This window comes from Suricata suricatta, chromosome 8, assembly GCF_006229205.1.
Source record: "Suricata suricatta isolate VVHF042 chromosome 8, meerkat_22Aug2017_6uvM2_HiC, whole genome shotgun sequence".
Classification (NCBI taxonomy): domain Eukaryota; kingdom Metazoa; phylum Chordata; class Mammalia; order Carnivora; family Herpestidae; genus Suricata; species Suricata suricatta.
Genome location: NC_043707.1, coordinates 9020429 through 9044102, shown reverse-complemented (window position 1 = coordinate 9044102; position 23674 = coordinate 9020429). Strand labels below are relative to the sequence as shown.

Here is a 23674-nt window from a genome sequence, read left to right as displayed (position 1 = left end):
CCGGCCGGCGGCGCAGGACCGGCTCCGGGCCCGCAGGGTCGGGGGTCGCTGCGGCCTTCGCGCGCAGCGGCGGGCTCGCCACTTTACCGGCCGGCCCGCCAGCCCCCCGGGCGAGGTTTTTGGGCGCTGCCCGGGGCCCCTTCCTCAGGTTTTAGCAGCGAGGGAAGTGCGCCGGCTTCTGAGCTGCTCACCACCTGTTGGGGTTCCTTGGGGCTGCACCTGTCACTTCTGCGCGGGCTTAGGACCCTCGTTTAACACCCATTTTGTTTCCCTTATGCCTCGAGGGTAATGATTCACAGCTCAGAGCCCTTCGAGAATTTGTGCTCTCATGGGTCTAACGATGATTTGCTCTTTGGGGAGGACTCATCCGGGTGCGTTGAAGATAAAAATCCCACTCTCCTTTCCAGTGGGTGGGACGGGCAGAAAACAACTTCTTAAAATTTTAAAGGACCTTCTCGAAGTGCTGAGCGGGGAATACTAGAAGGAATGAGGGTGGGGCAGAGCGGCCTTCAGGACTAAACGACCAGGAAGCTCCGGCGGGAAGAAGGAAGGGGACAGCATTTGGGAGGATCTGGGGGAAGAGTGTCCGAGGTGGAGGGGGCGCACGTGCAACGGCTGGTGTTCGTTCTCCAGGTACTGGAAGGAAAGCGCGAGTAGGCTGGGACCCAGAGCAGGAAAAATTAACGTTGATGCGCCTCGGGGGAGGGGGAAGGTACACAGGTACAGATTTCGATTTCAATTTCAGGACTAAGGGGAGACCTGGGGGGTCAGTCAGTTAAGCATCTGCTTTGGCTCAGGTCATGATATCAGGGTTGGCGAGTTGGAACCCCACATGGGCACTGACAGTGCAGGGCCTGCTTGGGATTCTCTGTCCCTTTTGGGCTGGCGCTCTCTCTCAAAAATAAACTTAAAAAAAAAAAGTTTCGGGAGTACTTTTGGTCTTCAGTATTATCTTCTGGGACTTCCAATGTAGAAGTGGCATATTGGCTAAGAGGAAGATTTGCACTTGGAACATTTGTACTGAGTATGTTCTGCATGGTACGTGGCTCCCGCTGTCGGGGAGGTGTCAGAGGTTTGGGAATTTTAGAGGAAAGAGAACAGATTATAAGCACCATTGAGTATTTGCCAAGTGCCAGGTGCTGTGCTGCCAGCAGGGCGAAGGGGGGTGTCCTGTCAGTGGGAGTGTTCAGTGGTGCCCCCCCCCCCCCGCTTGTACCTCCTAAATGCCAAGTGCACACAGCCCGACATAGGCTGACCAGCACTGTCCCTAGACATCACCAAGTGTCCCCTGGGCAACAAAACTGCCTCCTGGAGAACTGTAGCTTACATCAACGCATTTACTCATTCAGCGCATAATCTGAGAGCCTGGTACGGACCCTTTAAATCTCAATCTCCAATAAAGCAGCCTGATGCATTGTTATCCCTCCCATGGATCGATGAAGAAATTGATCTTTGGTTGTGTTACAAAACTCGCCCCAAATCACACCCACCTATTAAGTGGCTGACCTGCAATTTGAATCCTTCGTTTTCGGGCACTAGGCTCTTAACCTTGCGCTTTTTCACGTGCTACGCAAAGGAAATGTTCAAATTAGGAAGAGTCCCCCCCCTCCCCCCCGTCCAGGGGTAGGAAGTTTAATACATCCGCTTGTTCATCTGTAGAAATAATGCTTGTGTTGGTTCTGAAAGAACATGCCTTTAAATGGCTAAGGAAGTCCTTTGAGATTTGGGGAAGAAGGCTTTGTGTAAATCTAGTTCCTGGAGCCGGCAGAGCAAGGTCCCTTCCTGCTTCAGGCTAGGAGTCAGCCAGTGAATGGCTGCTTGTCCGTCCGGCTCCTGCCTGTGCCGCTGGCATATCTGGACAGTCAGTAGACTGAGATTGATTTTGAAGAGTCCCGTTTGATTTAAGCGTGTCATGATACTGTTATATACTTGAACATTTCTGGCCCCCTTTATCCATTTGACTTTTAAGATTTTTGCATTAATGAGTACAGACGCTTCCAGGAGAGCAGGACTTTAAATAAAGTTTTACTTTTATTAATAGCTCCAGGCCTAAAATTAGTGGCAGCTCTCTTCACTGTTTATTGCGTAGCCAATTTCAAACCAGATCACAAAGAAAGGTTGATTTAGGGGCGCCTGGGTGGCTCAGTTGGTTGAGTGTCCGGCTTTTGCTCAGGTCATGATCTTGCAGTTTGTAAGTTCGAGCCCTGCATCGGGCTTGCCACTGTCAGTGTGGAGCCTGCTTGGGATCTTCTGGACTCCTCTTCCTCTGTTCCTCCCTTGCTTGTTCTCTTTTTCTCAATATTTTAAAAAAAATTTTGATTGGGGATTGAAACACAATAATTGTGCATTATTGGGCCTTTAACTTTTTTTTCCCCGTAGAGGAAGAGAGAAATGCTTGAGCAGGGGAGAGTGGCAGAGAGACAGAGAAAATCTTAAGCAGGCTCGATGTTCTGCTCAGAGCCTGATGTGGGGCTCCATGCCAAGACCCTGGGATCGTGACCTGAGACGAAACCAAGAATTGGATTCTCAACCGATTGAGCCACCCAGGCACCCCTTTAATCTTCACTTTACTTGCCTGTCTCTGCAGTGGATCTCCATAACTTCATCCTGCTCACTTTCCTTTCACCCTGATTTTGGAGGGAAAAAAAACTGTTGTGTGTCTGTATCTCTGTATGTACATGTGCGTATATTCATTTTGCTTTTTGTAATTTCAAAGCTGCTTCAGAGCGTCTTTGGGAGGAGGTGCAGGGGCATGTATTTCATATAAACTTTGGGAGCTGCAGCTGGCCTGTTTTGTTTGCAACCAGCCTTTGAGCCTTTTGTACCTGAGACTTACTTAGCCTTCAAAGCTGCAGGAAATCTTTGATCTAGATACAGTATCTCAAAAACGTGTCACGATTTAAAGAGTGCAAGGGAAACTTGTGACCGTTTCTAGTGGAGCAGATGTTTCTCTTCCCTGGTTAATGTTTCCCTTTTGATGGGCCTCCTGCCGTACCTGGCTGATTGGGCCTAGGACCTGCTCTGAGCACGTGGGGCAGTGACACTGAGTTGATCAGTAGCCTTTGTCTGGCTGTCACAGCCCTGCCTTTTCGCTCAGATTGCATTATTTAACACTCTGCGTGCAATTTGAATAGTAGAAAAGTAACTTCAAGGAGGGGAACTTTGAAGCTTTTGATAATGTGTCACACACACAGGACCTCCATCTTCTCTGTGCATGGCTGCCTGTCACTTGGGTCTCAGCTTAAAAGGAACTCTGTCACCTGCCACATGACCCTGTCCAGTCTTCCATGCAGCAGTGATCTTTCGGTGTGTTGTTTCCGTGGCCTGTCTGCTTCCTGGAGGCAGGAAGCCCCCCATGACCGTTCTCACGCCTGCTGCTGTGGCCTCGGTACCTGCGGTGCACTGTCGGAAGCATCCTAACAAGCCCTCGAAGAACATTCTTTGGATTATTGCGTACGTGACTGAGTTTTTCAGGTTATGAAGACATGTTACACAGAGCTCCCTGGCTGCTGGGCTGAGATGCTAGTGTGAGTGAATAAATAGGAGATTTGCTCTTCTGGGTACTCTCCTTTATGGTATTAATGGTTCTTGGTTAAATTCGGGAAGTAGTAGTTTTAAATCTATCTTCTTAATTCAGGAAGCTGACACCTTCTCGAAGCAGAGGAGGGAGTGGGATTTCCTCCCTGGTGTGGACGGACCCAGGACTCTTAGAGGAGTTTGGGCCTTGGGTGTTTACATTTTCTTTTTCGGTTCTCAGTTCCTGTCTGTCTGTCTGCCGCATGGCTCAGAGCACTTTGCTTCTCGTTCTTCCTTCCTGCTCCTTTGCTGTGTTCTGAGAAACCAGATGATCAAGTTCATTTGGCCACGTCAGTAAAGTTAGAACATGATGATGTGGCCCAGTGGTTCCTCCGTAGTGAAACCCATGGGCCTCTGGTACCTGGATTCTGAGTGTTCCTCATAATGTTTATCTGCACGGGTTTGTATTTAACTTGCTTTTGTGTATGTTCAGGCGAGGTGAGTAGGGTAGGTTTGTTCTTTTCACAAATGACTGAACTTCAGAGTACCCAGAACCATAAATAGTGAGGGTCTGAGGGTAGAAAAGTTAGGGTTCTTGCCCTCGTGGAGTTACTGACGTGGTAGAGTAGGTAAATCATCGGTAGAAGGAGTAAGTTACTGATTGTGGTGAGGGCTATACAGGCTACGAACAGGAGGGGCGCCTGGTTGTCTCAGTCAGTTAAGCATCTGACTTCAGCTCAGGTCATGATCTCGCGGTTTGTGCGTTCGAGCCCCACGTCCGGCTCTTTGCTGACAGCTCAGAGCCTGGAGCCTGCTTCCCATTCTGTGTCTCCTTCTCTCACTCTGCCCCTCCCCCACTCGCACTCTCTCTCTCAAAAATGAATAAATGTTAGAAAAAAAAAAAAGACTACGAATAGGGAGCTGAGGGAAAAAATTAGGGCTCCTACTTCAGGTGGTGTTGTCAGAGCAAGCCTCACTGAGGAGGCGGCCTACCGGCCACGCTGTTTTTTCCGCATCAGCTTCATCGCTGTCGATTTTACGTGCGGTAAGATTAACATTTTACATGCACAGGCTGGTGACCTGATAAATTTAACCACCTCCTGGCTTTCAGTCGAGATGGAGAATGTTTCCTTCTCCCCAGAAAGTTTCCTTTCTGGACGTGCATAAATGCATTCATGTGTACACATTCTTTATGCATAAATGCATTCATGTTATACGTATTCTTTAGTGTCTGGCTGCTTTCGTTTGGTGTAAATATTTTGAGACTGATCCAATTATAGTATGTTTCAGTTCTTTTTTTTTTTTTTAAGTTTTATTTATTTATTTTTTAGAGAGCGAGAGAAGCGCACACACGTGTGTGTGAGGGAGAGAATCCCAAGCAGACTCCACACTGATTGTGGACACAGTTGGACACTTAACCAGCTGAGCCTCCCAGGCGCCCCTGTTTCAGTTCTTCTGAGTAACATTTAATTGTAAGAATACACCTAATTTTGTTCTTTTACCTAATGAGTTACTCCACTTTCCTTATGCATACTATTTAGATAATTTCTATTCCCATTCTTATGCTTTCAGCCTATGTATTTATGTTTAAAATGTGTCTTTTTTAGATAGCATATGGTAGGTCTTGCTTCATTATCCAGTCTGGCATTCTCTTCCTCTTAATTGGGTGGTTTAGTCCTTTTATGTTTAATGTAATGATTGATATTTTTGGAAATAATTCTACTTTCTGGCTGTTTGTTTCCCATTTTTGTTCTGTACTTGGTCCTTCTACTTTTTGGGTTAATTGTATATTTTCTGGGGTCCCGTTTTTATTCTGTTGGTCTCTTGGCTACACCACCATTAGGGTTTTATGCCATGTTAGTGCAGATGTGTGAGCGGCTCAAGATGTTCATTAGGTTTCTTTCACGTTTTGGGATGCAGCCTCAGCCACCTCTTTATCTTGATGGGAAAAGCAGTGGCAGCTCTGTGACTTCAGGTCACTCATTCAGTTTTTCATGTCTCCTCTTGGTCTCTCCTGTTTGGGAACTTCAGGTACCCAGGAAGCCTGTTTTCCAGTGAAAATTGCTGTTACTTTGTTGATCACCTTTACCAGCCTTTGGATCATGATATCGTGGTGGCTCAGTCAGTTAAGTGTTTGACTTTTGCGCAGGTCATGATATTCATGGTTTGTGAGTTTGAGGCCCGCATTAGGCTCTGTGCTGGCATTTTGGAGGCTGGAGCCTGCTTCAGATTCTGTGTCTCCCTGTCTCTCTGCCCCTCTCCCACTTGCATTCTATTTCTCTCAAGAATAAATATATATGGAAAAAAATTTTTTTAACTTATTTTACCAGAAAAGTGGCTTTATTCAGGAATAGCTGAGAATTGCAATTTGGGACATGCAAGCTATGGCAAGTCCCACAGACAGAGGAGAGCGACATTATTTTATGGAGAAGGAGGACGTTGGGAGGGGTTGTTGTGAATGAAAGTAAATTGGAGAGGGGGGACAGTATTTCATTGGTTCACTGTTGTCGTAGTCTGTTTGTGGTAGATGTTTTCCTATTGTGGCCCAGAATTCTTTTCCTCTTGAGGATTCTCCTGTTGGAGTCTGTAATTGATCATTTTCCCTGTAATTCACCTGGAGAGGCGCTGGCTCCCCCTTCTGGCCTCCCAATCCCTTTATGGTGGTGCTTCCCAGTATATATTGCTTCTCCCAGAATGCCCTGGATGAGTGCAGGCCAACTCCAGCTAACAGTGTTTTCTCGCAGTTGAGTTGATTGTCAGAATTTGCCATAAAAGTCTTGCTAGCGGTGCCCACGTGTGCTCCCTCCCCTTAGTCTGAGCAAGCTCCCCGGTCGTTCTGAAGTTGTTCAGCGGCCCCTGCCGCTGCAGAGAGCCGAGAAGGGGGCTTTGGGGGTGGATGGGAAGACTGTGGGCTCTTCCAAGACGCCCTTCTCCTCTGCTCTCTGCTGCCTCTCCACCCCGCACCTGAGGAGACAGTATTAGAAAGTCGTTTTCAGCACGTTATTTATGTCTTGCATTCTCTCAGCTAAATATTGCGTTAGCGCAGAATATTTTTTACTCCAGGACAGTGTTTTGGGAGCTCCATTTTCTTACTCAAAAGATGTGTCCCTCAATTTCCGTTCTCCTTCCGCACAAGGCCGTTGTTAGAAGATGAACTTAGCAATCTTGTTTGTGTTTGCTCTTTTTTAGTCGAGCAAAGGATGTGATAATACCAGCAAAGCCACCTGTCAGCTTTTTCTCCTCGAGGTCTCCGGTTCTTGACCTCTTCCAGGGGCAGCTGGACTACGCAGAGCATGTCCGCCGGGAGTCCGAGGTGGCGCTGCTCTTCTTCTACGCGCCATGGTGCGGCCAGTCCATCGCCGCCAGGTCCGAGATCGAGCGGGCGGCGAGCCGCCTTTCAGACCAGGTAATGCTGACGTCGGGCCTAAGAATCGATTGGCCATGTGCTGGGGGGGGGGGTTGTCACCAGAGAGACACACCTGCCCCAGCTGGCTGGTGTAGCCAGGGTGAGGGCCGGGAGCCTTCCTTGATAGAAGGTAAAGGCTTTGTAAAGAAAAAGGATTTCTGATGGTGCGGGTCGCAGTCGATTAGAGGCGGGAGCGGGATCCGGTTGTGCGTTTGCGTGTGTGCAGCTGCCTCGGCGGGCCCCTCTGGGCCCCGTGCTGTTTGGTTTCAGTGCTGGAAAGCCTGGCTGACTGTCCTTTTGATATTTGTTGATAAGTTCTTTACCGGAAGGCAAATTTATGTGTCATGACTACAACGTAACAGTATTTAAAAATCCTTGGACCAGAGCGGTATGCCACAGATACCTAACGAAGGTCACCTTTGTGCTAGGCAAGAGGGACCTGTGGGCAGATGAGTACCCCGCATGGTGGTGGTTTTCAACTCCGTGGATCCCAGCTGCCATTTTTGAACAAGTATTTTATGGTGTGCCCTTTTCTGCCCTGAAAAGGAATTCATAGATGATAAAATTTCCCTACACGTGTAATTTCAAGATACGCACTTTAGTACACTAATTACTGCAGAAAGGCGGGAAAACCAAAGTCACAGCTAATTAGATCATGTGTGTTTCAGTGTGTCCGTGCCCCGGCACAGTAGTTTTTGGTCCCTTTATGTGGAACCCCTGGAGGGGGGGGGGCAGGGTGAAATGCAGACTCATAAAGGGGTGTTGTGTTGGAAACCCAGTTACCCCAGGGGCTCTGCGCTCAGTGATTTGAGTTTCCCAAATGGTGAGCAGCTCTTGGTAAAGGCCCGACCCAGAGTCTTTTCTGGCCTCTATTTATATAGGAGTTGCCTTCCAGAGAAATTCGGTGAATACAAACGCCATGCTTTGGATTCACATATAAAATGGAGTTCGGTCCTCGGTTTCCCCCAGCATCATCGTTTGTCAGGACGTGTAAAGCTGCTCTGGGATGATGCCATGGCATCCCAGACCCACCCCTCCCGCAGCGCCTGCCCCCCACGTGCCCTGCAGCCTCCGAGGCACTGCAGCAAGCGAGAGAGCGTCCCGTCGTGCAGGCAGCTGGGGTCCCAAGTTTTTGAACTGCGGGTTGTTGTATTATTACAACAGTGTTAGGAGTGCCTGTGAGGCTTTCTGCCTAGCCTAGCAAAGCCTTTCGAATCATTATGTGTATCCCTGAATGTGGTGCAAAGCTCTGTTTAAATCTAGCTCATTACAACTTTATATATTTCTTAAGACATGGATTCTGAGGAGGATGTGATGCTGTGTTCTGACTTTGGACCCAGGGGATTGGTCAGTTCCTATGCTCCCTTTACCCACCACCCCCTTTAAAAATGGCTGTTAACAGCTGCACCTGGCTGGCTCAGTTGGCAGAGTTTAGGACTCTTGATCTCAGGGTCATGAGTTTGAGCCCCATGTTGGGGCAGTAGAGCTTACTTTAAAAAAAAGATGCTAATGATCAAACTGGTAGACAGTTCCACGGAGGAAATGGGAACTCTAATGGAGCACTGGGAGGCAGGCGATGTGTTAGCCTAAAAGAAATCATCACTTCGTTCCCCAAGCCTTCCCCCTGTTTGCTGACATCAGAGAGCATGTAGGGAGCCTAGGGTGTGGGTTATTGGCCATCTAACTGTCCTCTGAAGCAGTGTGTCCTTCCGAGTGGTTGTGGGAGCGGTGTGCCGGGCGCCGAGCTGTGCTCACGGCTGCTCTGTGGGCTGGTGCTGGCGTCCCTGTTGCTGGAAGCAGGCCCTCGGGCCTCCGTGGCGGACTGCTGGCCTGAGCTGCCCTGACAGGTGGTGGGGGTGGCAGTGCTGTCCACGCGGACGGGCACTGCTTTTTTACATTTTCCCCCAGCTCTTTCCAGATCGAGAGCTGAGATTATTCTGTGTCCTCACCAGGGAGAAGGAGGAGGTTTATTCTTGGAAACAGGCAAAAGTCTTTTGAGCCGTACTGCTAAGTAAAATTAGCAAACGTGGTAGAGTGTGCCCTATTTTTGAGTAAAAAAAATGAGATGCCTCCTTAAGTAAAGATACTGTGGCTTTTCTTTGTCATAAACGGACTCTACAAGGAGTTCCGTGGAGCTTCCACAAATGTCAGAGCGATACTGCTATTCAGTAAGTATAAGGAGGGCATTTGAAAGTGGGTTTCCATTCGAAGTTTTCATATTTTTTCAATATTCCTAGGGAAATGCCTTCACATAGCACAGATGAAGGAGTTTTATAAATGCCTGCCATGTAAATTTTGCTGTTAACGTTTTATTTTGCTTATTTTATCCTGGACTCACTCATCTTACTGTTCCTCTGGTCAGTGGTTCTTCCCGAGAGGAAGGTATCTCCCCCCGAGAACCTTGGGCTGTGTTTGGGGTCGTTTTTGGCGGTGCTCAGGAGGGGAGGCTGCTGGCGTGGAGTGGGGAGAGGCCAGGTTACTGCCAGACTTGGCACAGTGTGGAGGACGTGCCCTCGCAACGGAAACGAGCCTTCCTGACACCGGAAGGCCAAAGTAGCCGTGGTGCCAACCTCCGACGTTGAGAAACTCCCTCCGGTCAGTTAACTCGTCTCGATTCTGGGACATTTCAGAGTCTCCAAAGATTGGAGATTTACATACTTCAGCGTCTGTCTGTAAATATATATTTAATTCATATTTATGCTGTTTTAGAACATGCCTTAATCATCTTTTATCCTTATTTGTTTTTAATGTCATCATTAAAAATGATCCTTTGGCATTTGTGCTATTTCATTTGCAGGTGGCTTTTTTTTTGCTTCTCACATGCTCAGTTTGACTATCAAAAGAGCTGTCTTTCTGTTGAGTTTTAGTGTAATGTTTGCTCATTCACTTTAGAATCCAAAGCAAATCTGGGTCCCTGGGTGGTTCAGTTGGTTAAGTGTCCAACTTTGGCTCAGGTCATGATCTCGTGAGTTTGAGCCCCGCGTCGAGCTCTGTGCTGACAGCTCGGAGCCTGGAGCCTGCTTCGGATTCTGTGTCTCCCTCTCTCTCCTCCCCTCCCCTGCTCATACTGTCTCTCTCTTTCTCAATATAAGTAAACAGTAACAATTTTTTTTTTTTTAATCATTCAAAGCAAATCATTTCCCTCTCGGACTAAAATATAAAATGCTACGAAAACGCTAGTTTCCTAGCTAGACACTGTAGATGAGAGTCTTTCTTTTTAACTGCAGTGGTAAATGATGACCTTCTTTGAGTACTCGAAATCATTTTTTTCAAACTTTCTGTTTCAGAGAGGAATAGTTGCATTTCTGTAATTTTATCTTCAAAATCTTGGTAATTTTTCGGTTGTTATTCATAGTCATTTGCAACCTTTTTTGGCTCTGCAGGTGTTGTTTGTGGCCATTAACTGCTGGTGGAACCAGGGGAAATGCAGAAAACAGAAGCACTTCTTTTATTTCCCCGTAATCTATCTGTACCATCGCAGGTAAGAACTATTAACTTTTCTGATTCTAATTTCTAATTCTAGTTAAGTTCCAAAGTAAATTCTTTTTTTCTGTTTAATAGTATTAGATATTCGAGTAAATACAGAGAAGCAAAACTAAATCCATGAAAGAATTTCATACATGATCACTGTGTGCTTTGATTTATACCCTCCTGTGACTATACACACTCACCCTCTTTTTTTTTTTTTAATTAAAAAAGATGGGATTGTGTAGTGATAGCATTTTCTAATGCTTTTCTAATGCTTTTTCTTGCTTTTGTGAAAATCTTTTCATGCCATTACTTGGTGTACAGCATTATTTTTGTAGTTCTAGCTACCCCATTGTGTGGCTGCACGTTTCGGGTACTCTGCGAGTGCTTCATTGTATGAAAATACACGGATGTCCATATCCTGTTACCTGACGACACGGCTTAGTCAGGAGGCGTCAGCACCCTGTCTACTGGGAAGAAAATTACTACGAATCCACAGTCCTGGGCCCATAATACTGAAATCCAGAGAGCTCTGAAAACCTAAAAGGTTTTCATAAATTTTGTCCCCCAATGCATTCATCCAGCCCAGAGTAACCAGAGGCTGCCTTTAGTCTTTTTTTTTTTTTTTCCAAAAGCAAAGGGCTTTATTACGGGTTTAGGCTCCCTGGGGCCTAAACTCGGGCTCACAGACTTTACCTGCGTGGTGGATCCATGCGGAGAGCCCAGAGGCTGCCTTTAGTCTTTATCCCTCTCAGGGAGCCAGTTTATTCTGCACAAATATTGGTGTTTGAGTTTGGAGTACTGCCCAGACCTTGCTGTGTGTGTTAAATAATGTCTAAAATCTGACGTGAAGAATTTTGAAGCTAGGAGATGGCTTCAGTGTAATTGGCTCGAAGTTTGTTAATGAAGGTAAAATGGATAAAGAAGATGGCATTAGGAAGAGCTTTACTTTTTTTTTTTTTTCCATTAACTTAACATTTTATCATAAGGGTTGTCCTCTAACGTTACAATCTCGGGAGAGCTTTACTTTTTATGCTTTATTTTTTCCCCTCCCTCTGTCTGAGCTGCCTGGGCTTTCATCAAGGGGGATTTAGGACAACCATCAGACTATCATTAGTGGACTGTCATGTTCCGTCACACTTCATGTTTCTGATATAAAATGTTGTGTGGCACATAGTATTGTTTCTTTAGGAGCTGTCCAATAATATTTGAGCAAAAATGCACTTTTTCACCCCGTCTCCACCTTCAAAGTTTCTTCTAGATAGAAGAATCCTTCTCAGAAGGTGACGTGTTAGATTTGAAGACAGGAAAGCTCTGTGCTCTGTAATGGGATAAATGAGCTTGCCCTGCAAAGGTCCTTGCATTTGTTTTTGGGGGGGCTGGGAGGTAGGGCCCAGGTGCCTAGCAAGGAGGATAGGCCTTGCACCTCTGGGCGACCAAGCCAGCTGCCCAGAGGTGGGCTCAGCTCGACGGGACGCCGCACTCGGGAGCGTTCCCGCGGACCGAGCACAAACCACCGTTTCGGGTCATGTGGCTGCGCAGTGTGTTGTCTTACACTGTTCTCGTAGATTCACGGAAGGATTGCAAGGACACGCGAAGAACTTGAGGAACATCTAGTTCAGCCTGGTCGTTTTCCTGATGAGGGGTTGGAGGTTGGTCCTCCCCTTAAAGTGCTTGCCCCTCATCTTTGCCTGTTCAGTTTTACTTGTTTAAATCAGTTCAGACCTATGAATCCTCATTTCAATACCTGCTATTCCCAGTGTGCCCCAAACATAAGAAAGTGCCAAGGTACAGAAATACCTAAAAAGTGACGTTTTCATGTTCCGTTGAAGAACCTTCAGGTCCTCTGTTTTGCACATAGCGCTTGTGAATGAATGTGTCTCTTCACCAGTCAGTGGTCTCGAGGTGGTTTGGAGCAGTCGGGCTCGCGGGTGTGGCCCTTAGGCCTCGGCGCTGGGCAGACCACTGCAGCTTGCATTTTTGTTGCTGATGCTGTTTTTGTAACGGCTGAACTAGTGTAGTAGCAGCTGCCTGAAGAAATTCATAGGCTTTCTGTTTTGCTTAAGTAGATTTCAGTTTTTGGTGCGTGTCGATACCAGTCACTAGGAAAGTTTATCAAAGGCTCTGAAGCCGAGAGTAGTGTCTTCAAACACTCCCCACAAGGCTCCGCAGTCCCAGACCAGCTTGCCCAGTGGTCACGGTGCGCTGGTCACGTGTGCGCTGCACCATGCACCCTGAGGTCTCCTCCGGGTTCACAAGTCCTGGGGGTCCTTAGAACACCACTGCAGGAGCCCATTCGCCCGAGGAGACGAGGCTTCCAGAGTTTGGGCTCCTTTTTGCTGAAGAGCATACATTATCAGATGATTTTTTGATTTCTTCCTTGAAATTAAAAATTGTTGGTAGCTGATGGGGTTGTGCTGGTGGTAATTTTTGAACTTAAGTTAGTGACAAGTCTTGAATGGATAGAATTGTTAACTCTGGCTCCTAGCTGTGCATGTAGCATGCTGGGTTTTTTGTTTTTACTTTTTTCATGCTAATTTTGTTTGGCCTCATGGTTTGCAGTGCACACTGAAGAATTGTGTTTATTGCATCACATTGTATGTGTGGGTTCATTTATGTAACCATTTACTCTTGGGATCTCACAGCGTTTATGTAATTCTTTACTCTGTTTATTGTTGCAATTAATAGCAAGCAAAATGTCCATTTCTTTTTAGACAGAAGGATAGTTACCAAGTCACGGAATTTCACCTCCATGGCCCCACCACATCGCCTTCGTTGTTCTTGAGCAATGTCTGTATTGTGTAAGATCGAAGAAAGCCGTGTGAGGATTCTGATTAGCTTAGAAGGATACGTGGACGTTGGTATTACTGCTTAGCAATGCTAAATCATATTCCTGTGCGCCCCTCAGCACAGCTGGAAAGGGAAAGATGATTTTTGCAGGTCCCTGACTTTGTCCCTTCACGTAATCTTTTTTTGTTGCAATAAGGCTTTAAATAGGTTTAAGGTTATTTAGTGGTCTCTTGTGTAAGTGCCTGTGGGAATATTAATAAGTACATTTTAGTAGGTCAAGGGCCAACTGCGTAGCTTCTTTTTCATTTAAGAGTGATCGTATTGGGTGCTTGGGTGGTTCAGTCGGTTAAGCCTCCGACTTTGGCTCGTGGGTTCAAGTCCTGAGTTGGGCTCTGTGCTGAGGGCTCAGAGCCTGGAGCCTGCTTCGGATTCTGTGTCTCCCTCTCGCTCTCTGTCTCTCCCCCACTCATGCTGTCTCTTTCTCTGTCTCTTTCTCAAAAATAGATAAATAGTAGAAAAAATAAAATAAAATAGGAGAGTGATGTATAAAAAGTAAATTCTCCTCATTGAATTATGTAGTTAAGATCCTGGAATCCTTTAGCAGTTTTGGTCAGTTTCTGGGATTGCCTGTTTGGTTTTGTTTTTTAAAGAAATAACTGTTTTGGGAATTTTTTTCCTCCAGAGGCTAGAATGAATGTTTTTTGTTTTGAGACTCGGTCGCAGTTGAACTAAGCTCATAGAAGAGTAGTGGCGGATTGCACCTCCTTTGCACAAAACGCTGAGTTGGCCCCCCATTCCCTGGCTGGGACGCAGAAGGCTACTTACCCGTTAGCGGTCAGGGTCCTAGAGCGAGACCTTTTCGTGCTGGTGTTGATGATTTCAGTTCTACATAACAGGTTTAATGCATGGTGTATTATTTTTATTTGTTTTTTATTTTTTTATTTTTTTGGTACTAGTTTTGGACCAATCGAATACAAAGGCCCCCTGAGTGCTGTTTACATTGAGAAGTTTGTCCGCCGGGTGATGAGACCACTTCTCTACATTCCATCTCAGTCAGAGTTACTAGATTTCCTCTCAGACTACGAGGTACTGATCTTTCATGTCTCCCCCCGTCCCCAAGGCTTCCCCGGGTGGTGTTGGATTGTTTATATTAGAAGGGTTGTTTTAGACCTCCTGATTAGCAGCAACGAAAAGATCGCATTAGAGATAAGCTCCAATTAAATGCTTTTCGAGATCCTTGATTGTAGGGATGGTTTGGCCAAGTGAGTTTTAAGAGAAAAGCACACTTGTAAAACCTTGTGAATTTTTCGTTTGGGAATTTCCAGCAGATTTTCAGCTTGTCTTCTCATTAACTTAGAGCGTATAAGAATTGACTTAGAATTTACATGCACCTGCAAATGTCTAAGCATTTTATTTGTTGCTTCATGGCATGTTCCTGTGAACTCCTTGGTTTTTCATATCATTTGTAGTTTAGCTTTAAAAAAAACTAGGGATGTGTGCCTTTCTGTTTTTGTACAGCGCATGACTATTTCAAGGCCTTGCTAACAGGAAGTTTCCTCATGTGGCTTTTCGTCTGCTTTCCATTGGCAGCCTCATCCCCGATCAGTTATTTTCGTAGGATCGTCCGTGCGTGTTCAGGACAGCGTATTATTTGACAGGCCAGCACACAGCTTAAAATAATCTCAGTAGATGATAAGAATAGTTCAACAACAGAATTCACTGGAGCAAGTGTAAATCACATTTGGGTACGGCAGGTCAAAATGGTACTTAGATGCAACAAACTCGGGACCATAAGTACCTGCGACAGAAACCCTATGACCCTGACCTCACTGAGGGATTTAGTGATTGTGACCGGGTTCGCTTTACCTTTTGCTTTAGGGAGGTTTTCTGTAGACTGGACGTGAATATCTTTCACTGGGACATTATTTACAGCTTTTTCAGTCACGTTAGCAACGTTCTTTATGTGTTAACTGTGGGTAGATTCCCGGGACAGCAGTGTTAATATCTAGTTATTCGGCTTGTAAGTTCTCAGATGTGAATTAGTGTGAACGTGTCCTTGGTCTGACGTGGATACTATATAGATTGCTGTGCCCTTGAGGGGCGTGTCTCTCGTTCTGCCCGGGCACGCTGGTGGGGGGGAACCACACCAGGAGGCAGGGCACCTGGGCCTGGTCCTTTGGCCGCACTAACTGGGTCTGTGACTTAGGGCAGGTCCCTCACCTTCCCGGCAAGGGGGGCCTGGAGCAGGGCATTTCCTTCTTAGGTGCAGTCATTTTGCGGTAAGCGGGTTTTCACGTAGATTTGCAGTATATGACAGCGGCACGGAGGCAGGACAGCAAGATGGTGACACATCAGGACTTAGACACCGAGCTCCGTCGCTTGTTAGCTGTGTGGCCTGTGGGCTACTTAGCTTCTTTAAGCCTCTGTGTCTCATCTCTAAACCAGGGTTATGTAAGACATGAAAATGCCTAATGGGATATAGTCCCCGTTAATGGCAACTTATCAGTAGAAATGACATCATGGAAAAGTCCTGGATTCTCAGCACCGAGAGAACCCCTCACATGCATAGTACTTGCTGGAACTCCCTGCTTGCAAAAGAAATCTTCCGTTTGCAGGGGCAAAGAGGTTTTCCTTCAGGCAAGCTCTGTAGGGACTTTTATAGGATGCTGCCTAGTTTTGGTTGAAGCCTCGGTTGTTTGTCTTTACATTTTCACTCAGTCTCTCCTAAAAAGTAAGGCAAGATGGCAGCAGAGTGAGGGTGCGCATGCGCGTGCGCGCACACACACACGCACGCGCGCATACACACGCACACACACATATGCATGCGCGCACACACACATATGCACGCGCACACACACATACGCGCGCGCACACACACACATGCACGCGTGCGCGCACACACACACATGCACGCGCACACACACACACACGCATGCACGCGCTCATGGAGAAAGTCGAGATCATTTAGCCTTGTGATAAGAGCACCTAGAGAGGACTCTAATTATCTTCAGTCACCCTGTTGGAGATTGGGATCCAGAGAGTTCTCGGCCAGCTCTTAGCAGGGATCACATGATCAGGAGGACTCGCTAGCGTTCTGGAGGCTGCGTTTCAGCCCTGACAGTTGCAAGTCTCTAATTTCTGAGTTTTACACAGATTTTTCATCTACCTAGATTTCTCATCTGTGAAATAAGGAAATCGGATCAGATAATCCCTTCTGTCTTGGTGGGTGAGGTTTAGAGGCTGGAAAGAGGCAGGCAGGAGAAGGGTCATCGGTTATTGGTTGGGGGAGTACTTTGAGACCAAGCCTTTGAACGTCTGTGTCAGAGCGCTTTCCCATCTTGTGTTATTACCTCTGTAGAGTCTCTGCGGTCGGACCTGCAGGAGAGAGAGAGTCCCTCTTGCTGAGTGAGCAGAAGGCTGACTCCTTACCTTTAGCCTCTGCGTTCTCCCAATCTGCTTTTCGGCAGTGCTCTCAGAGATGATGCTCTGAGTTTGACCCTGAGTCCACGTCAGGTGCACTGAGGTGCTGGCGGCCTTACTCGAGGTTGTGCTTCGGCGCCCACCTAGTTAGAATGCTGCGCCGCAGTGCCAAGGCTGCCTTGGAAACAGGACCACGAGGGTGCTGCGGGTACGGGCCCTGGGGGGTTTCTGTCGGCCTTTAAGATGCTTCCTCCCGAAGCGGTAGATGGCCTTTACTTTTATCAGCTCGGTATCATCTTTCACTGGGCTGCTTCTCACTGAGATGAAATCGTCTGGCTGGCAAGAGACAATACTTGATTAATGGTGGAAGAATCCGCGATTCAGGCCCAGCTTGGGGCTTGTGAAACCATTCATCTTGTGAAACATACCGACACCGTGTAGACGGGGTCTCGGCTTCACACACAGTCTTTATGAGCTAGCACCACGGGAAACTTCTAGATCCAGAGATGAAGCCACTGTCGGGGCTTTGCAAGTTGAGTAGGGAGAGGAAAGGTGAAGGGGTTGGGAGGCCCCTCTCCAGAGCACAGCACGCTTCCGGATGTTCTTCTCAGTTAGGCTTTCTCCACCGCAGCGTGATTGGCCCTTGGAGTCCCGTGATTCTGTGTTTGGGCGTGGGGGCTGTCCCCTGATTTCCAGAATGTTGAGCAGCGTTCTTGGCCTCCACCTACTAGATGCCAGCAGCACTCCCTTCCCCCCTTAGCTGTGACAACCAGAAATAGCCAGGCATTGCCATATGTCCTGTGAGGGGGACAGACCGCCGCAGTTGAGAACCTGTGTGCTGAATTACTGTTTTCCCAAATAAGGCCTTAGATGTCTCACAGGTATTAGTAAAAACGCATCTTTTTTCATGTAGCACAGAGAATGCCACCATCTGATTGTTGCAAGCTTATCTGCTGGTGAGATGGCAGAGAGAATATGAAAGTAGCACTTGCCTAGAATTCTGGAGTGTTATTTGTGGGAGATTAGAGACAGGAATATATATATGTGTGTGTGTATATGCATACATATATACATATGTATATCTTTATCCAGATGGATATATATATATATGTATATGGGTTTTTTTTTTTTGTTTTTTGTTTTTGTAAATTTTGGACAGCACACAGGCAGGGGAGATGGGCTGAGGGGGAGAGAGAGAGGATGTTGGAGCAGGCTCCGCTCTCAGTGCAGAGCCTGACACGGGGCTCACTCCCATGATCCTGGGATCATGATCTGACCCGAAATCAAGAGTCAGATGCTCAACCGACTGAGCCACCCAGGCGCCCCAGGAATGACTCGTATTGTCACCAATACAGCTGTCCCTGATGCGTGACCTTTCAGATTGTTACTCCCCCTCCCCAAAAGCATGCTTCCCAAATATGTGAGGGATCCTGCTAATTTAAAGAAATCTTAGTATGAAAGATACTTATTTTGAACAAGACCCTTATCTCCTAATTTATATTTTTTATAAATAGGAGTTTCAGTATCAAGTGTGTTCAAATTTGAGAATACCACAATTAGGCGACATCATTATTTAATGTTTCTGTGACAATTCTGGGTTTGTGAGAATGGTAGTGCTTTTTGCTTATGTCCCTAGGTGTATTTGTGACATCTTGTAGGAATATATTTGGTAATGTCCCCTCACTAGAAAAACCATATTGGTTAATTATAAGTTTGTCTCTAACCCAGATATTTGGGAGTAGTTTGGGCCATCATAAAATTGTGCCATTAGTATTTAGCACTTGGGAAATGATGGCATTCTGAAATTAACAACTTGGAATGTAAACTTTTATGATATTGTCTGATTCCTGACCATTTGTGTATATGCGTGTGTTGCTCCAATACCTCACACCTGTCCCAAGTCCGTTTGCTTGTCATTGATCCTAGTTTTCTTTGGTAGAGTATGACTGAGCCCAGTTGCAATGTTTAGGAAAATAATTTGGCCTTTAACTTACTGACCATCACGGAAAGACATTAAAGGGTGAATATTAAAAATATTCTGTAAATTCCAGAATACTTAGCTCATTATTAGCAAACAAGAGTGTGTAAGCTCGCACTGATACGTGCCCTCCAGTGTTCACGTGCCCATACTTCTGATCCTCCTAAGAGCCACGTGAGAGAGAAATGACGGGATCCTTCTGAATAGTGGAGAAGATGGGCTATGGAAAGGGTGTGATTTAACCCTGAGTGGAGACGGGACTGTGGCTCAGAGCTTCTTGCTCCCCAAAGCCTCCCTTGTATACGAAGAAGTGTTCAAGGTCTCAGAGTTGAAACTTCACTATGTATCTAGAGGTTAAAACTTCAGATGTTTAACTATTTTATGTCATTTTTGAGCCTTTCTCCTTCAGGATAGAAAAATTTTGAAGGTGTTGGCCTCTTCATTTGACTTCAGCTTCCTTCCCTTCATTTTTAGGAATTAAAAAAAAATTTTTTTTAATGTTTTACTTATTTTTGATTCAGAGAGAGACAGAGCATGAGAGGGGGAGGGACAGAGAGAGAAGGAGACACAGAACCAGAAGGCCCTGAGCTAGCTGTCAGCACAGATCCTGACACGGGGCTTGAACCCACGAATGTGAGATCTGACCTGAGCCGAAGTCTGAGCCACCCACGCGCCCCTAGGAATGTTTTTTAAGAATGCTGATTAAGGATGGGGCCATGACTATTGAGCTGTGGGTAAAGCAGCAGAGTTTTACCTTTTTCTGTTATTAATTGGGTCATTTGCATTTATTCTGTAGAATTGAGAGTGTTCTATGATAATCACAATATTGAGGCAGGGTAGGGTCTAGAATTTTCTTCCTAGATATGCGCTAAAACTACCTTGGGGTACCTGCCTGGCTCAGTTGGTGGAGCATGCAAGTCTCAGTCGTGGGATCGTGAGTTTGAACCCCATGCCCAGTATAGAGATTACTTAAAAAAATAAAGTAAAATTGTGGCGCCTGGGTGGCTCAGTCGGTTAGGTGTCTGACCTTGGCTTAGATCATGATCTCATGGTTCGTGGGTTCAAGCCCCGCATCGGGCTCTGTGCTGACAGAGCTAGCTCAGAGCCTGGAGCCTGTCTTCGGATTCTGTCTCTCCCCCTCAACCCCTGGCCCTCCCCTGCCCGTGCTGTTGCTCTGTCTCAAAAAAAACCCCCCAAAAATAGAAATAATAAAAACATTAAAAAAATGAAATAAAGGAAATCATACCTGCCTTATACACAATGGATGTAGCTAAAAGTTGAAGTAAACTTGGCCGTTGGGGGTGAAGAGCTGGAAGTCTCATTGGCAAACCATGCTGAGAAATTCTACTCTGCATTCAGTCCAACTAACTGCAGATTCCCTCCTCCTGGAGGGTTCTTCCTGCTGTTTGAGGTACACACAGGAACATCTGGTTAGCACTTGTGGACAGCATGGACCAACATGGCAGGGTCATTTCAGTGGCTGTGGAGCGGAGTGGACAGGGACTAGGACTCAGTAATGGTAATATGTCACTTGCAAAGTGACTAGATCTAGGGCTGTTCTAATTTTTGTATTTTTTTTAGACATCATTTGATTTTGGTATCACTGGCTTCTATATCCATAATGCTTTCTTTGACAGAATCCTCTAACTTGTGCCGTATGGTCTACTCACCAAATGCTAACAATATTATTTCGAACTCTATCTTGTATTTGCAGCCAAAATAGTTTCTGATTTTTTTTAATGAGTTTCTGTAATTTGTCCATTTAACATCAGTGATTTAGCATACATCCTTTCATTTATTGTTAGCAGTTTTGGCACACCACCATTGTTTCAAGTTTAAGTGGGATGGGGAAAATTTTGGGAATATTTTGGTGGGGGAGCAGGTGTTAGGAAGCCTGCCAGGTGATAGAGAAGACCTAGGCATTTTGGAGGGAAATGGAGTAGAATGCTTGGCACCTGCTGTTTTCCTCTTGTTTACTAGTAAAAGTCAACTCTGAATGTTGAGCACATTAATAGATACTGCCCCTGTCGATTCATAGTTTGATAGCACTGAGGATGAAGCGGCTTTCAACGTTTCTAGGTGTGAGTTGACATGAGTACGGAAATAGTTCAGTTGCCACAGAGTAGAAACACACTGAGGTATTTCTTCTCACGGCCACTAGGGGGTGATCACCACCTGCTGAAATGTGTGCCGCACTGCAAACGGGTTCACTTCGCAGAGAATTCTGATGCTGAGCAGGATTTGCTGGCCTCCTCTCCATAGCCTGTTTCCAACCGCATTCTAGCAGGTGCTGAATATACTGCACCCCATGGAATGGTATTAAAAACACGCAAACTGGGTCAAGTTATAATCTGGTACTCAGTCATGTTTTATTCTTTGCTAAGTTGTCAATTTAATGGAGGAGCTTTGTCTCCTTTATCTGTTTATCTCCATGCTTTCACTCGTTCACAGGTGTTTATTTAGTGCCTGCTCCGTGCCAGGGCCTGCCTGAGCAAGGTGTGCAGTGACGAACGAGAGAGACCCTCTGTTTCATGGGGGTGGACATGGAGGTAAACAGCAGACGGGACACAGTCAGGTTCATGGAGCTGAGTAGTGTCCTCCCCACACTCCCGTCTCCCCGGAACGTCAGAATGCAGTCTTACTTGGAAATGGGGACTTGACTGGCATCATTAGTTAAGGATCATGAGATGAATTCTTATTTTGGACTTGAAGTGGATCCTAACCCCACGAATTGGTGTCCTTGTGAGAAGAGGGGAGGACGCAGAGACCCAGGCAAGAAGGCTGCGCGAAGACACAGGCGGGCATGAGAGGGGTGCCGCTGAGGTCTGTCTGGAGCCCCTGGAAGCTAGGAGGGAGACAGGGAAGGGTCTTGCCCAGAGGCTCCAGGCAGGGCCCGGTCCTGTTATCCCCGTGATTTTGGACCGCCAGCCCACGGAACTTGAGAATGAATCCCTGTTGACTGAAGCCGTCACATGGGTGGAGATCTGGTGGCAGCTCTGGAAACTAATCCACTAGGTCGCTTCAGATAAGTGCCCCAAAGACAGATAAAGAAGAGAGAGGATAGACAGGAGGGTGGGGACTCAGGGCAGAACTTTCTAGAAGCCAGAGAAGACCTCTCTGAGGACAGGAGGTTTGAGCAGAAACCTGGCAGTGCAGCCTGCGTGTGGCCCAGCCCTGAGGAAACTTGGTGAAAGTGCGCCAGTGGGAGGGAGCAGGAAGTCGGAGGTGCTGAGGCAGGAAGGACTGGTGAAGCCAGAGCAGAGGGGAGGTTGGTAGGAGCCGGGGCCCCGGGGGTGTCTTGCTGCTGCCTTGGGTCCTGCTTAACCCTGTATGAGGCGCACACGGGCAGGGAGAGGAACACTGGCGCTTGCGTTCCTCTGACTGCTCTCGAGGTGGCTGGTAAAGCATCCCGGGAGCGGCAGAGTCACGGGGACCCCGGGGTTGGCAGACCTTCACACATGGGTCAGCATCCAGTGAGAAGGGACGGCCTGGGTACCGGTGTCTGGCTTCCGTGCCCGAGGGCCTCCCGCAGGTGAGGGCGGAACAGGGCTCTCTGCTCTGGCCCCCGTTTATTTGCGGCTGAGAAACCAGGGACCTGGATCTGGCAAGGTCCTAGTATGTGAACAGGTCAGACTCCCCCTTTTCCACATTTCAGAAAGAACCATGGTGGAACCTAATCCTAGCTCAGAGGCAGCTGCTGGGGAGACACTGAAACTCTAGGGACGTGGTCAGGATATGTGTTTTACTTCACGCACACCCAGAGCAAGTCTAGTAATGTTTAAGTGATAATTTGTAGTAGAAATAAACAGATAATTCTCACCTCACTTTATTTCTTTTTTTCTATTTTGAAATATTTCCACTTACATTCTCAAACATGCCACTTTTCCAAATTTAATACAGAACATGAATGGTCCTGTCAGTGTTTGAAAATTAACACTTGAAATCTTCTTTGTCCCTTTCTTGTGTTTGAAGTGGCTATTGGTTGACAGTTCCTGCGGCCTTTTACCGCCTGCTGTAGTGGTTGAATCTTAGGAGTTTTGTGTCTTTGGCAATGAAAAGTGAAAATAATTTTTCTTATGGGGTTGTTTGCTTTGTATTGTCCATGGAATTTCTTTGGTCAGACTGCTTGAAAATTTCAGCCCCGGCTCTCCCGAAGAGCGTCTCCTTCATCCGCACTACGTCGCTCCTCAGGAAACAGCAGCGACACGGTGGACAGCGATAAACGTTTGCCTGCCAGGCATTGCTCGGTTTTAAAGGTTTAACTTGGGGGTCCCTTGAAGACTCCGAATTCAAATTTTCCTGCTTCCATTGCCGTGTGCACCTGTGTGCGTGTGTGCACGAACACGTGTGTTGTGGTGTCATGGACGTAGATGGATGCGCGCGCACAGGCCAGATGTCCACTTCTGCTCACACGAGTGGGAAGAGGGCTGAACTTAAGCTTATATAATTTTTAGCCACGAAACTTTTATTAATATGTAGAATGAATTTATTCCATTTGATTTTGGTTTGGAAGATTGGTCAGAATCTAAAGAAACTTAAATGGATCTGTTTTCCATCAGTTTCCATTTTTGTTATCTTTTTTGCTCAGTTTTAACTCAGTGACTAGAATTTCTAAAGATTTTGTCTTGCTTTGTGTGCGGTAGAAAGGCTTATTGCCTTCATAAACCTTAGGAACCAAACACTAAAATTCTCCGTGAAGCCAGTTCTGGGTTGGTTTGTTAAACACATTTTGAAGGAGATAAGCAAAAGAAAATCCTGTTTTCAGTAACTTTACTTTTTGATTTCTTCAGCTGTTTGAAAAATAAATTATTTTTATGATTTTTTTTTAGGTGTTAAACATTCTGTCTCGGTTTCTAAAAACCAGTTGATTTGTTGAGAGAATAAGTAAGTGATTTAGGTTTGAAAGAGCGTATGTTCCACTGCAGATCAGAAATTTCCTCTTTTAGACAGTGTACTGGTGTAAAATGTTACCAAGAGATTACATTTCTTCATGAGCTTTGGGATCTGATTTTGTCCCAGGGATCAAATCAGCCGAGTGTGCTTTCGGGCTAGAAAGCAGTCTTTACACTTGCCTGGTGCTTTTTCCAGCTCATTCT

The 23674-nt window shown here is 46.4% G+C and overlaps 1 protein-coding gene across 1 annotated transcript in view; it reads left to right on the top strand.

Moving 5' to 3' along the window:
- The first annotated feature begins 3261 nt into the window (after positions 1-3261).
- Positions 3262-23674, top strand: part of TXNDC11 (thioredoxin domain containing 11) — a 54290-nt gene continuing 33877 nt past the window's right edge. Inside the window, exons 1-4 of the mRNA XM_029949800.1 lie at positions 3262-3453; positions 6706-6922; positions 10306-10403; positions 14137-14266. Of these exons, the coding sequence (XP_029805660.1) occupies positions 3356-3453; positions 6706-6922; positions 10306-10403; positions 14137-14266 (543 nt within the window). The 5' untranslated portion in view covers positions 3262-3355. The remainder of the gene's footprint in view (positions 3454-6705; positions 6923-10305; positions 10404-14136; positions 14267-23674) is intronic.